Source organism: Camelus bactrianus, chromosome 15, assembly GCF_048773025.1.
Source record: "Camelus bactrianus isolate YW-2024 breed Bactrian camel chromosome 15, ASM4877302v1, whole genome shotgun sequence".
NCBI classification, from domain to species: domain Eukaryota; kingdom Metazoa; phylum Chordata; class Mammalia; order Artiodactyla; family Camelidae; genus Camelus; species Camelus bactrianus.
In genome coordinates, this window is record NC_133553.1 from 68,250,300 (window position 1) to 68,265,134 (window position 14,835).

General features: G+C 50.5%; 3 protein-coding genes across 4 annotated transcripts; 1 reads left to right on the forward strand and 2 right to left on the reverse strand.

Moving 5' to 3' along the window:
• Positions 1-879: 879 nt before the first annotated feature.
• LOC141573303 (retinol dehydrogenase 12-like) lies at positions 880-6,264 on the reverse strand. Of its 2 annotated transcripts, none has more exons than XM_074341409.1 (6): positions 6,020-6,264; positions 5,713-5,847; positions 5,216-5,305; positions 2,912-3,100; positions 2,313-2,419; positions 880-2,181 (listed from the first exon to the last, which is right to left on the reverse strand). In XM_074341409.1, the coding sequence occupies exons 1-6, from the start codon at positions 6,195-6,197 to the stop codon at positions 1,993-1,995; spliced, it is 888 nt and encodes a 295-aa protein (XP_074197510.1). In that variant the 5' UTR covers positions 6,198-6,264; the 3' UTR covers positions 880-1,992. The 2 variants fall into 2 exon arrangements, with proteins under 2 accessions (XP_074197510.1, XP_074197509.1); XM_074341408.1 differs by having other exon boundaries at positions 5,608-5,847; positions 6,020-6,262.
• Positions 6,265-6,919: 655 nt separating this feature from the next.
• Positions 6,920-10,988, reverse strand: LOC141573353 (uncharacterized protein C2orf81-like). Its single transcript, XM_074341416.1, has 4 exons — positions 10,861-10,988; positions 7,993-8,223; positions 7,687-7,906; positions 6,920-7,259 (listed from the first exon to the last, which is right to left on the reverse strand). The coding sequence occupies exons 2-4, from the start codon at positions 8,026-8,028 to the stop codon at positions 7,000-7,002; spliced, it is 516 nt and encodes a 171-aa protein (XP_074197517.1). The 5' UTR covers positions 8,029-8,223; positions 10,861-10,988; the 3' UTR covers positions 6,920-6,999.
• Positions 10,989-11,029: 41 nt separating this feature from the next.
• Positions 11,030-14,760, forward strand: WDR54 (WD repeat domain 54). Its single transcript, XM_074341407.1, has 10 exons — positions 11,030-11,184; positions 11,482-11,698; positions 11,867-11,929; positions 12,327-12,393; positions 12,484-12,537; positions 12,860-12,987; positions 13,868-13,968; positions 14,067-14,229; positions 14,422-14,496; positions 14,573-14,760. The coding sequence occupies exons 2-10, from the start codon at positions 11,483-11,485 to the stop codon at positions 14,702-14,704; spliced, it is 999 nt and encodes a 332-aa protein (XP_074197508.1). The 5' UTR covers positions 11,030-11,184; position 11,482; the 3' UTR covers positions 14,705-14,760.
• The last annotated feature ends 75 nt before the right edge of the window (positions 14,761-14,835 follow it).

The following is a 14,835-nucleotide window of genomic DNA, read 5'->3' on the forward strand; positions in this document are numbered from 1 at the left end:
CTTGGGAGCCACCTAGAAGTCTGTCTACCACGAATCCCCATCAGAGGAACCTCTAAAGCATATGCTTCAAGACAGTAGGAAAATAATAACAGATAGAAGCTCTGAGACATAAAAAAGGCGAGCGAGCAGAGGAAATATGAAACACATGGGTAAGTCACGCAAATATCAACTGATAAAAATATCAATTTTCTTATTGAAAATTAAAACCAAAATTATTGAAAATAACAAAATACCTGATTTGTGAAATTAATGAAATAATAAATTAAAATATCGGGTTACAAAAGTATACAAATTCAAAGGGAATGATTAATGTTGAAGAATTCTAAGATCTATGTATCGTTTTAAAGAAAAATAAAGATGTTCATTAACAACACTGTTAAATTAAACATACAGGTTAAAAATTTTAGACTAACCAATAAAGAACAGAAATAGACTGCATACTTTCAAAACGAGAGCGGTAGGTTTAAAATTGAAAAATTACTCCACCGCACCCTAAGAAGCTCCTTCCAACCTTCTCTCCTTCACTCAGGGTCAGCCTTGTCTCACAGTCTGGTGGATCTCCCAGCTTCTCCCAGCTTCTCCCAGCTTCTTCCCCATTTTCCCTCACAGCTATTTCCCCTGTCAAGTTTCTTGTACATATTTAATCCTCAATTAATTGACATTTACTTCTCACATGATATCCCTGGATGAACACAAATCCCAAATTCATTTTACAAAATGAATATATCCGTGACAGCAAAACCAGACAATGGTAATACAAGTAAGGGAAAGGGCAGTAAAGGCCAGTCTCATTTATGAATGTAGTAAAAAGTTCCAAACCAAAACACGAGGATACTAAATTTAGCAATGTATATGAAAGTAATACTCTGACCAAGTTGGTTTAAAAGCAAGTTTGCTTTAATACTAGAAAATCAATTAAGGTCTGGGAAAAGAAACAAGATTCATAATAGTTGAAAGGGAAGAAATAAATCTGTTATCATCACTACATGGTGGGATGTTCTATGTGGAAAAACCAAAAGAATCTACAGATAACTTATTAGAATTAGAGAAATTAATTAAGTTGTTTGATATATGATTAATATACGAATTTTAAAATACCACTTCCAATAGCCTAAAAAGCAGGGAACCTGGAATTATAGTAAGACTTACGCACGATCTTTATGGATAAAATTATTCAAAATTTTATGAAGGTATTAATAAGATTTAAATAGATATAAGTACACCTTGTTCATGTTTAGGGCAACACATTATCATAAAAATATCAATCCTGCCAAGTAGATGTAGCAAAATCCCCAAAGGACTTGTTTGTGTGAAATTTGAAAAGCTGATTCCAAAATTTATGTTGATGAGGGGAGGGTACAGCTCAGTGGCAGACAGCATGCTCAGCATGCACGAGGTCCTAGGTTCAATACCCAGCACCACCATTAAAAAAAAAAAAAACTTCTACTGGTGAACAAAGACCCCAGAAAAGAAGCAGTGGGCTCTCACTCTGAGAATTCACCTGCCTTATCACATGACTCAGCATCCAGGAGCAGCTGGTCTGATAGAAAGATGGAACCATTACCCGGGCAGTTACTGTACCAGCTGGGAGACAACACCCTGTGCAGCTGGGGTGCTGTCCTGCAGCTGTGTGGTATATGACTTGGGCCAGAGGACACTATGTGGTGCTGCCTCCCCCAAAGCCAGGAACCCTAATAGACCACCGGAAGGACCTTTACTCCCCCGTCACCACAACACGGGGCTCCGCAGGTTTGGAGATCCTAGTGCCCAAGAGATGAACACTTCCATCTGAGAAATGGCTATAAAGTAGAAGCTGGAGCTGTCCCCAGGCTAAGCTGAGCTCTCATGCGTGGAGCCAACAGGAAGAGGAAGTGGTCATTACACCAAACAAGGTGACTGATTGTTCCTTGGAACTGACAAGCAGAAGGCAAAATCCGAGTGAGGGCTGGGAGTCAGGGGGAAGGCGGCGAGTCAGGGCAGGGGTCACAGAGGTCAGTCCATCTTGTCTAGATTTGTTAGTCGGGCTGAAGTATCCCAGAGGCTTTGGGCCACGTGAGGATCTCGGGCAGCTTTAGGGGCAAGAGTTATCACACCGGAACTGCTAAAATGTTTTCCAGAAATGCCATCTAGCTCCTTTGCCAAGCTCAGGTAGAGCACTGGGACTGCACCCTGTTTGCTGTTCTGCGGAGACACGGGGGTGGGGGAGGAGGAGGAGGATTAAAAGCCAGGCAGGTTGTTGCCTGAAGGAACACATTGCGCAGCAGACCCCCTGCCCCAACCCCTTCAGGCAGAGCCAGCTCGTCCCCACCCACCTTGAAGAAGAAGCTGAGGAGCCAGAAGATGAAACGATATAACCAAGAGAAATTCTTCATGATCTCCGTGTACACAACGCCAGGGTCCACGGAGTTCACAGTCACACCTGAGAGAGGGAGAGACAACCGTAGTGGAAAGCACAGTGAGAGGAGGAAAGGGTTAAACATGGCTCTAGGATGTGCAAAGAGGGGAGGGCCCTACCAGCCCTGCCCGGTGGAGGTGACCAGAGACTCGAGGTGGTGCCTGAAGTCAGGGTTCTATAACTCACATGAATGGCGATATCCAAGCCAGGAAGCGGACTCAAGTATTTGAAAGTGCGGGGTGAACTTTGGGGGGAACACGATGGATGGTGTTGCTACTGGAAAATACTGGGAGGAGAGGGAGTTGTGGGTGATGAGAGTTGGAAAAAGGGTTGAAGGGGAGACGTGAAGATAGGGTTGAGAGAAATAGAGGGCGCACAGATGACAAAGGGTGGAGGTTAACAGCTGGCTCGGGGGACACTGGGAATATTTCATGATCAAAACATACTGCGATGAGATGTGAAGGACTGGGAGGAAGCCCTGGGAGTGGAGGAGCAGGGGCTGCCAGAGGCAATTACCTGTCCCTTGAAGTCTCTGGGCAAGCTTCCCAGTGAATGAGGCCAAAAGCAGTTTGCTGCAGTCATAGTTCTGGTTGAAGGTCAAAGGTCTACCAGCCCCTGTCAGGTGCTCCTCGTCAATGTACCCTTTCTCTTGCCTGAAGGAAGACACGTTGACCACTCGGGCTGCCCCCGCCCGTTGTAGGGCCCCTGGGAGGAGAGAGGGCCACACACTCTCAGGGCAAGGCCGGGAGTTCGCGCCCACGCCCGCCCCCCCACCCTGCTTCTCCATTAACCCCCCGGGGGAGCGCGGCCCCCCGCGCAGACGCCCAGGTGAGGCGCGGGGGAGCTGGGTGTGACCGAGGCTGCGTTTCCGTTCCAGCTGCTTTCCTCACGCTTTTCCTCTTGTTGTAGTTCAGTGTGTCTTTTGCTTTGTTTGGGGGTTTTGTTTTTTGGTCTTTGTGGGAGTTTTTTGGTTTCTTTGCCTAAAATAAAAGTGGGATTTTGCCTTGCTCTTCTTCCACCTGCCAGCTGGAGGTAATTCATCCTGGTTCATATTTTTATCTCACTGAGGGCTAAGTGGGGGAAGGAGAGACTGGAAACGCTGTGAAAGCTGTCTTTCACACATTCATAGATTCAGTCACTTGCTTATTCATTGCACGACTATCCATTAGGCCCCTGGACTATGGCAGACACAAACTCCGTGCTAAGGACATATGGGTGCTAAGTTTAGGGGACAAGAACCGTATGCAGAGATACTTGGAAAAGTGGGGCTTTAAAATTTTTTTAAACTACCTTCAAAAAAAAAAAGGAAAGTATAATTACTCTCAAGAGAACAAGTTAAATCTTAAAAAAAGAAAAAGAAAAAAGAGTACGTAACTGTATTAAAAAAATGTCTGGATTATATAAAGTATGAAAAATACTAGCACTCACATATGAGTTTGCCTGTTGTTTCAAAATGCTAAAACTGTCTTGAGCCTACATTTAAAGGAAGAATCACAAATGAAAAGTTGAGCAGGAGGTATCTAGCCAAAAGTTGTTGGAGAGAAAATTATTCTTAAAGAGGACAATGAACCCCAAACTTGCAGACACAGTGACAGGGGCTCACGGCCGAGTTGGAGGCTGATCTTCACGCAGCAGCGTCAGTGCAGGAACAGAGACGGGCACAGGGGCGAAGGGAGCCCTGGAAATGGGGGCAGCTGGGGAGGCAGAGGGGTCAGGGCAGAGTCCACAGCACAAGCGGGATCTGTGCTGAGTGCTGGCAGCTGAGCTAAAGCTACTCTGCCTTAAAGGGATGGGAAGGGATATTCCAGATAAAGGGAAACAGATGTGCAAAAGCGCAGCCAGAATTTAAAAAAGAGTGTGGTCCAAGAGATACAGATTGGCCGGCTGGTGACAAGAGTGTAAGTCTGGGAAAGGCAACGGTGAGGCTCTCAGTCTGCAGAGGGACTCGTAAGTGGAGAGAAGCAGCTTAGGTTTTATATCTATAAAGCATAGACTACCTTCAAAGGACCTGAAGCAAGACAGTGGTATGATGAACGGTGATTTAGTGGCAGGAGGGAAGACAGGAGAGAAGACAGTTTAAGGAACTATTATTAAGCAAAGTACACATAGGTTGTTGTAGCATATTACTCTTTTTGGAAAGGGGGAAAAAACTTTTATACTTGCAGATGCATTGAGTTTGACCTTTCTGCACTTTCCCGTTGGGTTACTTTAATTGCCCGCTAAAGGGAACATGAGACCCTGGCAATGGCAGCTGCCCCCCAGGAGGGGGATGGGGAGCTGCTTTTCAAGGAGAAGAGACTTCCTTTTCTTCCTTTTTTTCTTTTTTTTTCTGTATATCCTTCTGTATACTTCAACACTTTCGATTTTGTACTTTGGAAGTGTATTACCTGGCCAAAAATTAATTTGCTTTTTAAGAGGTCATTAGACCATCTAGAAAACACTGTTAGGGAGGATGTGCCTGCCACCCAGCCCTACCTCCCCAGGAAGAACGTCCTTAATCCTAGCAGCCTAGTGACTTCAGAAAGCTTTTGTTGAGATGAGTGACTCCTGGTCAGGCTAGTACTCAGACCTGGGGGACGGGGAGGTGGCCTGTATAGATCTTACACCTTCCTGTTGCTTGTATTTGGGGCTGACTGATTCCATTACCAGCCTCCTAAACCTGGCTGGTGCCAAGTGGGTTCCCCTGCTGTATCCAGCAAAAGCGTACTGGGGCATCGTTCAGCAAGCATCTGGGGACCATGGGAGGCAGTAATACATGAAAATGCCAGAGGAATGAAGACACAGGGGCAGCACAGACAATAAGCACCCATCCTTCCTTACCTTGGAGCAGATTTGTGAGCAGAAAGGGTCCAGTGTAGTTGGTGGCAAAGGTGACATCAAGGCCCTCTGGGGTACGTGTTGTGGGCAATCCTGGGAGGAGATGAAAACATAGGTGGTGGGTGATGAAATGATAGTCCTGAGGGAGATGATGTCTGGGGAGGATATATGAGGGTTCAGTAGAAAAGCCACAGGAGCATGTATGTGTCAACATCGGGGCAGTGAAGTGTGAAGCTACAACTTAAGGTAGCTTCAGTGTCCAATAGGACAGTGTCCGAATTAAGAGTGTTTCCACAGGATATACAGGTTAGGCTTGGGGCTGCCTGTTTTGGGGTCCCTGAGCCAGAAAGGAGGCTCCTGAAATGTGTTTAGGGGAAGTAAGTCAAGACACACACCGCAGACTGCAGCATTGTTAACCAGTAGGTGTATCTCTGGATGCTCGCGCAGAAGCCACTGAGCAAAGCTCCGGATGGAGGCCATCGAGCTAATGTCCACCTCACCAAGCAGGAGCTGGTTGCTCTTTGAGGCTGCTCGTATCTCGGCCAGGGCTTGCTGCCCACGCTCACGGCTGCGGCAGGCCAGGATCACACGCGCCCCGCGGCGGGCCAGCTCCTGGGACACGCTCTTCCCAATGCCTGTGGGAGGGCAGCTTCAGAGAAGGGTAGTGCAAGGAGTGCAGAGAGGGCAACGGAGCAAGGGGAGAGACAAAGGTGTGACAGTGGGTGCTGATCCTCCTCTCTGCCCTCCCTGTTGGGGCTGTTGGAGGCTGTGGCCCATGTGAGGTGATAGGGCAGGATGAGTACTCACCACTGTTGGCCCCAGTCACCACTGCCGTCTTCCCGGTCAGGTCTGTGGAGCAGTGCTGGAGGTCCCAGAGATAACACTTATGCCAGATACACACACTTAGTCTAAGCAGGAGGACCACCGTGAGGAGGACGGAGCCGGGACCCCAGACTGGGGTGCTGAGTAGAAACCACAGTGACATAGCAGAGAATGGTGGCCTGTCAGTGGAAGCTTTGCCCACAAAGAAGGTGGGGACGGACTAGCCAAAGCTAAATAGGGACTAACCAAGAGGTTGGTGTGGAGCAGACACGAAATTTAAGGAGGCATTCCCTCTTAGATGTGTTGGAACACCTCATTTGAACCTGAGAGTGAGTTCCTCCTTAAATTGTTTTTCCAAGTGACCTGGTTGCCTCACTCCAATGCTGGCCCATGTCAAAGATCAAGAGAGCTGGGACTGCCCTGAGCCCTGCATAGGCTCAGATTTGTCTCCACATAAAACTTGGATTTGTGCTCTAAGGTGAACTGACAGAGACCCAGGGACTGGAAATCAAATTCCTCATGTCTTGAATCACTCTGTGCTTAAGCAGGGCCATCCCTTCCTCCCCTACTGGAATGAGACTCGATGAAGTCTCCAAACTGAGACAGATCCCCACTCGCAACTCTTACATCTGCTCCTTTGTGGACAGACAGATGGCTCTCCAGACTGCCTCTGCTGGGGAGTCACTTTGGCCCTAAAGCGGGGTCTCCTAAGGGTGGTAATGCACTTATTCCCGGAGTCAGCGCTCTATCTTTTAGGCCTGCAGGACAACTGCTCCCCTCCAGTTCTGTGAGAACACACACTTGGAAGAAACTGACAGACATGGGGCCAATTCTTAAAGCAACTCAGGTGTTTATTTCTGGCAGACAGACAGAAAGTAGGCGGGATTCCCACTGCCTGAGGTTCAGGGCCCAGGATGGGGCAGGTGTTTGGAGTAGAGTGATGATATTTAGGGACCTGACTTTTGTTAGCTGTGCCACCCATGTTCTGGGGCACCCGTGTGGATGGGACGAGAGGTGCTGCCCTCTTTGTCCTCCTGTTGAGCTTCAGCACAGCTAAGCAGCTCCTGGGTGGTGGGTTCCACCTGTTCACACCAGGAGCCATCTTCCGCGCTTTCGGCAGCAACGTGGGCTTCCTCACCACCTGGGACTTGGCATTGCGAACTCCAGGCGCAGGGTGAGGCCCTTTCTGAAGATCCTGGCTCTCCTGATCCTTGGGGTCCAGGCCCTGCGGGAGTACGCGGGTGCGGCCCGCCCACAGCTCACCCAGCACCTCGGCCTCCCCCTCCCAGCCGCTGGGCCACTTGGCACCTGGCCATAGTTTGGATCTGGGGCTGCGGGCCACGGGGGGATGGGGGGTGGGGTGGGGGTGGGGCACAGGTGCGTGGCGAGAAAGCAGAGGCCGGGACTGGGGAAGGGCGGCTTCGAACTGAAGCCTGGCGACGGTAGGCCTAGGTTTAAAGTAGGGAATTGGAGGCTGGAGCTGGGACCCAGCTCTCAGATGGGAACGCCAGGAGAGAGAAGGAAGAAAACTGATGGCCAGATGCAGACACAGGAGACAGAGGAACTCAGGCTGGGGCAGTCCAGAGAGGCGCTGAAGAGAACAGAGACGCGGCGGGGGCGGGAGGTGGGAAGGAGCTGGGGGCGGGGCTTACTTTGCCTTGGCTCCTCTTCCTTTCCACTGAGGAGGGCGTGCACCGCGAGGGCACGGCTCCCCAGAGCCCAGGTGTCAATTGGGCAAGGTGAGGGTTCCTTGTCCTCCGCCCACGTGGGGTCCTCTGCCAGGTGGGGTTCTCCCTCATCCTGGGGCACAAATCTCATCTGGACCACATGGAGTATGGTCTCCCGTGCCCCGTTCACTGCGTACGGAATGCACTACGGAGGGGAGAGAGGGTCTCAGTCCAGCAGGCAGGGGTCAGGGAGAGAGGAGATGGGTCTGGAGGACGCGGATCCAGCCCCACCTGCCGTTCCAGGTAGGATTTGCAGACGGCATCCATCACTGGGTCCACCAGCTCCTCCAGGATGTCGCCCACCACCTCCTCACCCTCCTCGCGAGCCCTCAGCTTCGCCGCCTCCGCCTCAGTGAGCCGTCCAGGCACGACGTCCCCCTGCGGCACCGTACGTTTAGGCGATGTCGCCTTTTCCGCCTTGCTTCAGGTCACTCTGGGGTCTCGGGCCTGCCTCTCCTGCGTCTATCGGAAAGGAAAAGGCAAATCTGGGTGAGAAACCGAGGAGTGGAGAAGGAGGAAGCTTCCTCAAGTTGTCTATTAGGAAGGAAAAACCTTTTGAAAGGGACAATTTACTAAGAGCCTACTATGGGACAGATGCTTCTCGGGTGTGACCTAGCTAATTCAATTTTCCTAACAGCTCACTAAGCCCATTTTACAGACAAAGAAACAAACTCGACAGAAGTTAACCTACATTTGCTTGAGATTACACCCTGAACCCAGGCTATGTATAGCTCTAACCGCAGAGTCCTTGTTATTTGCACTAGTTTAAAGCGTTCAAAACTCTTGAGAGCTCAAAGAACTTGAGAAAGATGAGTCAACAAACAGTGCCGGAAGTATTGGTGTGTTTAGAGTCTCCTCCCCTCCCCCAAATCAACTTAGGTCCTCACTTCACAATATACATCTCAATAGATTCCAGCTGAATGAAAGGATAAACACACACAGAAATAAAACAAAATAAAAACAAAACATAAAATGCAGGAAAAGTAGTTTAAATTGTCATATAATCTCTGGATGAGAGAGAACTACCTAAGCATAAACGTCATGTAAGAATAATAAACAAATGGGTAGAAAAGTATATACATACAGGTCAAATTTTCCTTTCCTTACTTTTTAAAAAATTCCTATGTACAAGCTGGTAATAGTGATTACCATGTACTGCCACTTAAAGCCTATCAGTCACATACATGGATTCAGTTGCTATAGTTTTTAGAGTATGTACTAAAATAGTATTTTTATCCCCACTTTACAGAATTTGCCCAGGATCAGAGAGCAAGGAAGTAGTGCAGTTGTAATTCATATGTAGGCAGGTCTGCCTCCGGAACTTGAATTTATCCTGCTTCCAAAACAAACAAACAAAAATGTTTCCAACAAATATTAAAAAGAATAAATATCCCACAAATATAAAAATGCACATAAAATTTTTTAAAAATCGTAAGACCCCCAAGAATAAGGAAAGGACATAGTTCATGAAAGTAGAACTGTTGATGACAACATTTGAAAAGATGTGCAATTTCCAAAAATATCAATTCCAGTTTTATAAATATACCAAAAAGCATATTCTGAAATGAAAATAAAACTATATTCTCTAGAATATTTTCTGTAATGTCATTTATAACAGCAGAATATTGAAAACATAGGTCTAACAAAAACAGAACAGATGGCTAGTTGTGTGCGAGCTATGTGATGGAACATTATCCCATGGTTGGAGGCAATCTTCAGGAAGAATTTACAATACCATAGGAAAATTCTTATGATATGTTAAATGAAAAAAACAGGACACAAAATTACGACAGCTATGATCTCAGATATGTAAATCAACAAGTGTCGAAGAAAAGGAAAAGCCCAAAATTGTGGGAAAAAAAATAACTGTAATGGTGGAAATGTTTCTTTCCTACACTCCTCTCCATTTTATAAGGTTTCTACAATGATTTTGTATCCTTTTATAATGAAGAAAAATCCACTGAGAAGGAAAAAAAACACTAGTCCCCCCAAATCCATTAACGACCCAGGAATTTACTAGCAGATTCTTTTTTATTTATTTATTGATTTATAATCATTTTACAATGTTGTGTCAAATTCTAGTGAGGAGCACAATTTTTCAGTCATACATGTACATATATTCATTGTCACATTTTTTTCTGTGAGTTACCATAAGATCTTGTGTATATTTCCCTGTGCTATACAGTATAATTTTGTTTATCTATTCATAGTAGATTTTTATGTGCCTCCTCACTTCCCCACAAGTCTCCCTGAACCTGAGTCCTTCCAAAACTCACCTCCCAACAAAATCTTCCCAAACCTTTGCCTCCCCACCCCTAACCTTATTGCCTCATACATGGTGTTCCCCCAAATTCATTCTCCTTCAACTTGTGTTCCCTAAACCTCACACTGAACTTAAAACTCCTTAAGCCTCACTGTCCCCTCTCTGCTAGTGAGAACAGCGCTGGTGGCAAGCCCAGGGAACGGCCCACAACTCAGTCCAGGCTTGGCCAGAGCAGGGCAGGTAGGTCTGGGAGAGGAGAGTTGGTTAGCCTTCCCCTCCCAGCCTCTCATGTGGCACCCATGATACGGACTGTGCCTAGAAGTGGCCTGACCACAGGGGCCAGAAACATTGTTGCACAAATGCTCTCCAAATCTGTTTATTATTTTAAACTGTCTTGACTTAAACAATTTGACTTTCAAGCGTAGCCTCATTGTTATATAGTCCATTTCTTCCTCCTGAAATTCTCAAAATGGCTCATTCATCTAGCCACACCTCTCCCCAGGGCCTGACCAATTCTGGTTTTTCCATTTAAGTGGGTAACTCAATGTAAGAGACTTATTACACGCATTAGCAGTTCCCAAAGTCACTTCTTGTTCTTGGGCTCTGCACCACCCATTGAAACCCCTTCCCCCAGCTTCCCAGAGTGACCGTGCGTCTGTGTGGGCGCGGCGCAGGTGGAGTTTTCCGCCCAGCGCACAGACGCGGCTTCCCTGACCATCCTGAGCGCCCGCGTGGTGGGCGGGCGCCGGGTGGCTCCGAGCTGGCCCACGGATCGGGACGCGGATCTGAACGGGCTGTCCCCGCTCTGGCGCACCCTCCGCTGAGCTTAGGCTCACCGAGCCTTTGTCCGCCATCGCCACAGCCTCAGCTCAGACCCCGCAGCTGCAGGGCTTCCTACTCCCTCCGCGGTCGCCCCGGTCTAAAGGGCGCCCCGGTCTAACGGCCGCCCCGTCTAACGGTCGTCCCCGCAGCCGCGCCGCGAGCCGCACTTCCGGATTGCTGGCCCCACCCAGCGGCCGTGCGTGCGTGCGTGCGTGCGTCGTCTCTATGGTGGTGGCGGATTCGGAGAGACGATGCTTCTAGAGACAGGAAGCCGATTTGGGGCGGATGGTGTGAACTCTTAGCTGGCCTGGGGTCTTCGGGGAGCCGAGCGGAGGGAGGTAGGGCCTGGGGGCTACCTCGCTTCATCCCACCTCGGCTTGGGCTCTTTGGGCCACTGGGGCCTGTGCCATCGCCGTTCCTCCTCCGGGATTCCCCGCATCGCCTCGTGACTCAGCCTTGGGGTTCCCCTTACCTGCTCCATGGTACCCTCCCCGCACCACGTGACCCCCCATCCCATCATGACCCAGACTCAGGGGTCTCTCCCAGTGCCGCATAACAGCGCCCCGAGTCCCCACAGGAATCTCCGCCGTCGCCTATTTCCTGTGAGCCTGGTGATTCGGGCGTCTCTCCCCTAGGATGTTCCGCCGGGAGCGCTCCATTCCCCTTCGAGGCTCGGCGGCCGCCCTGTGCAACAACCTCAGTGTGCTGCAGCAGCGCAACCTCACACATTTTGGCGTAGTCCATGGACCCAGCGCCCAGCTTCTCAGCGCTGCTCCTGAGGGGGTGCCCTTGGCCCAGCGCCAGCTCCACGCTAAGGAGGGCGCTGGCGTGAGCTCCCCATTTATCACCCAGGTGAGCCATGGAGTTGGGAGCGGTGCTGCTGAAACCAGCCCTCACCCAGCCTTTCCTCACCAAATCCCGAGGAAGAGGCCTTGTCTAGCCCTCTGAATTTCCACACTTGTGAGTCCTCGTGTCCCTTGTTCTGACCATTTCTCCCTGCTCTGACTCACCGCCCTCCAGGTCCACTGGTGTGTCCTCCCTGACCGAGTATTGCTGGTACTCGCCTCACATCGAGGAATACAGGTAAGAAAGAAGAGGACCTTCCTGCCCTCCCCAACTAGAGTCTTCTCAACTTCTCCCCAAGGCCCCTAGACCTTTCCCCCATTTACCTCTAAGCATTTCCAAACTTTTGATGTGCTTAGCCCCCTCCTCCTTGTTTCTCATCTTCTCTCCTTCCCTGTTTTTCAGTTCTCAGGTGCCATCTCCAATATCTGCTTCTTTACTAGCCGCATGTCCTTGGGTAATTTGACTTCTCAGAGCCTCAGTGTCCTCCTCTGTAAAATGGGGATAAAAGTAATGCCGACCTCCCAGGGTGGTTTTCAGGATTAATTGGGCTAAGGCTAACATGAGTACGTGGAGTAGTCAGCACAGAGCTCAGCAAAGGTCAGCTGAGTTGTGACATTCTCACCCCGTCTTCCAGATGTACGAGTCTGATGGCTCCGTCATGGTCTATTGGCACGCCCTGGACTCTGGAGATGCCTCTCTAGGTACCTGTGGGACTGCGTGGGGCAGGGGTAGGGAGTGTTTGTGGGGATGGGGAGATGCTGTTTCTAATAGTTTTCCCCTCTCATACTTAGTACAGGCTGTGTTTGCCCGAGGAATTGCTGCCAGTGGTCACTTCATCTGTGTGGGTGAGGGGGCCGAGGGCAGGGCATTGTGGGGTGCTGGGGCATAGGGGTGTGTGCTTTGGCCAGGAAGATGCTGATCTGAGGAAACTGGAGGGTTAGAGGGAAGGGTGGGAGTGAAGGGGGGTCTGAAGACTCCAAAAAGCCGTGGAGGGGTTTAGAGGGGCAGGGTGGGATAGGATAAGGGTGGTGAATATGGGGGCAAGGCTGGTTGGAGCAATGAGAGGTGGGTTTGTTACTAAGGTCTCTGGGATGGAGGAAGTGCTGAGTGTGGGGGCTGGGGACCTGGGAGGATCAGGAAGCCATCAGTGGAGCACTGCTTCTGCAGGAGCGTGGTCAGGCCGGGTACTGGTGTTTGACATCCCAGCCAAGGGTCCCCACATCGTTCTGAGTGAAGAGCTGGCTGGACACCAGACACCAGTCACAGACATTGCCACCGAGCCCGCCCAGGGCCAGGTAAGTGGACTTCGCCTACCTGTTCCAGTGAGTCTGGGGGCCTTCCCCGCCTTGGGAGGCAGGAGAGCTGGGTTCAAGCAGCTGGATGACTTTAGGCAAATCGCTAGACTCTCCTAGGCTTCAGCAACCTCGGGTCCAGTGACGACGCCAGGGTTACTTTCCATTTACATGGCATTTAGTCGTTTTCCAACACTTTACAGTGCTGGTGTGAACTGAAGAGTTGGGGCAGATAGTTTCTGAGATGCTTTCCAGCTCTGACATGTGTAGCTTCCTTCTCTGAACCTGGGCGAGTCCTGCCTCTTCAGGCCACCCCCAGTGCCACCTCAGGAAGCCACCCCCCTATTCCAGCTCCCACTGGTCTCCCTCAGCTGAGCCTTGAATTGATACTGCCCTCAGAGACAAGTCCTGTCTCCCCAGCTGGGTCTTAAGCGTCTTGGGAACAGGGTATGTATCTTCTAATTTGCATCCTGCGCTGCACCTGCCACAGAGCTGGGCCCGTGGGCTGTGTCTGCTGCTTGGGGTTAGGGGCTCTCGGGACGCCCAGAGTCTAGTCATGACTCTGAGTGTCTCACTGCAAGACATCCAGAAGGTCATGACACTGTGGCCTGTTTCATCATCCATCCAGTGAGGACAATTATATCCCCTCTCCTAATGCCTGGTGTGTGTGTTCGGTCCGGGGTGGGGAGTAAGACTCTCTAGGGAATACAAGGAAAGTGTTTTATGCTTCTGGAGGGGAGCCTCCAGCTGCCAGCGAGGGCTCCACACCTTGCCCTTTCCCCGGAGAGGCAAAGATGCGAATTCTGCCTCCCTTCCCCTCCTGCCCCGTGTACAGGACCCAGCAGGGGAGAAAGGGAAGGGCTGATCCTGCCTTTCCCCTCAGGACTGCGTGGCTGACATGGTGACAGCTGATGACTCAGGCTTGCTGTGTGTCTGGCGGTCAGGGCCTGAATTCAAATTACTGACCCGAATTCCAGGATTTGGGTAGGTGAGGCAGAAGGGGGCTGAGGCCTTCCTGAGGTAGCTTCAGGGTGGGAGTGGGCCCGGGTCTGGGAAATCAAAGTGGGGTATCACCCTTGCAGGGTCCCGTGCCCTTCCGTGCAGCTGTGGCAGGGGACCATAGCAGCAGGCTATGGGGATGGGCAGGTGCGTCTGTATGAAGCCAGTACAGGAACTCTGCACGTCCAGATCAACGCGCACGCCCGGGCCGTCTGTGCCCTGGACCTGGCTCCCGACGTGGGCAAGGTCAGTCTCCTCCATCCCTCTATAACCTTGTTCCTGGTGCTGGAATATTCAGAGGAAGTCCACAGGCTTATCTCTGCCACTCAGTGTAGCCCCCTCTCCGGGCGCCTGGGTTGGGTGCAGCCTGTATCAGTCACCTGTCAGCGTGTTCCGACTCCCACTGGTCCTCCCTGTGTTTTTTGGTTTTTTTTATAGCTACTCTCTGCGGCTGAAGACACCTTTGTACACATCTGGAAGCTGAGCAGAAGCCCAGAGAGTGGCTACATTGAGGTGTGTGTTGTGAGAGGAGCGGAGTGCGGGCCCAAGCGTGAGGCCGCAGGCCCTGAGCAGCCCTCCTCTCCCCTAGGTGGAACACTGTCATGGTGCGTGTGTGCCGGACACCCAGGTGTGTGGTGCCCGATTCTGTGACCCCTCGGGCAGCTCCTTTGCTGTGACTGGCTATGACCTCGCTGAGATCCTGAGATTCAGCAGCATGTGAGAGAGCAGCAGCCCTCCTTCCCCCCTGTGGTATTACTTATAAAGTCCCCCCCCCCCCAGCCCGTGTCTTGACTCCTCAGCATCACAGCATACTCACGTCCAGGTGAACCGAGCTCCATGGTGGGGGGACGG

What these genes read in the sequence shown, in the direction of transcription:
- LOC141573303 (XM_074341408.1), bottom strand. Translation starts at nt 6,197, where the DNA reads ATGTCACTGTGGTTTCTACTCAGCACCCCAGTCTGGGGTCCCGGCTCC. An exon ending in GGTGACTGGGGCCAACAGTG is followed by an intron (nt 5,848 to 6,019) that starts GTGAGTACTCAT and finishes GCCCTCCCACAG; the next exon opens with GCATTGGGAAGAGCGTGTCC. An exon ending in CCAGAGACTTCAAGGGACAG is followed by an intron (nt 2,420 to 2,911) that starts GTAATTGCCTCT and finishes TCCCTCTCTCAG; the next exon opens with GTGTGACTGTGAACTCCGTG.
- LOC141573353 (XM_074341416.1), bottom strand. Translation starts at nt 8,028, where the DNA reads ATGGATGCCGTCTGCAAATCCTACCTGGAACGGCAG. An exon ending in AATCCTACCTGGAACGGCAG is followed by an intron (nt 7,907 to 7,992) that starts GTGGGGCTGGAT and finishes TCCCCTCCGTAG; the next exon opens with TGCATTCCGTACGCAGTGAA. An exon ending in GGAAGAGGAGCCAAGGCAAA is followed by an intron (nt 7,260 to 7,686) that starts GTAAGCCCCGCC and finishes GTACTCCCGCAG; the next exon opens with GGCCTGGACCCCAAGGATCA.
- WDR54 (XM_074341407.1), top strand. Translation starts at nt 11,483, where the DNA reads ATGTTCCGCCGGGAGCGCTCCATTCCCCTTCGAGGCTCGGCGGCCGCC. An exon ending in CCTCACATCGAGGAATACAG is followed by an intron (nt 11,930 to 12,326) that starts GTAAGAAAGAAG and finishes CCCGTCTTCCAG; the next exon opens with ATGTACGAGTCTGATGGCTC. An exon ending in TGGTCACTTCATCTGTGTGG is followed by an intron (nt 12,538 to 12,859) that starts GTGAGGGGGCCG and finishes CTGCTTCTGCAG; the next exon opens with GAGCGTGGTCAGGCCGGGTA.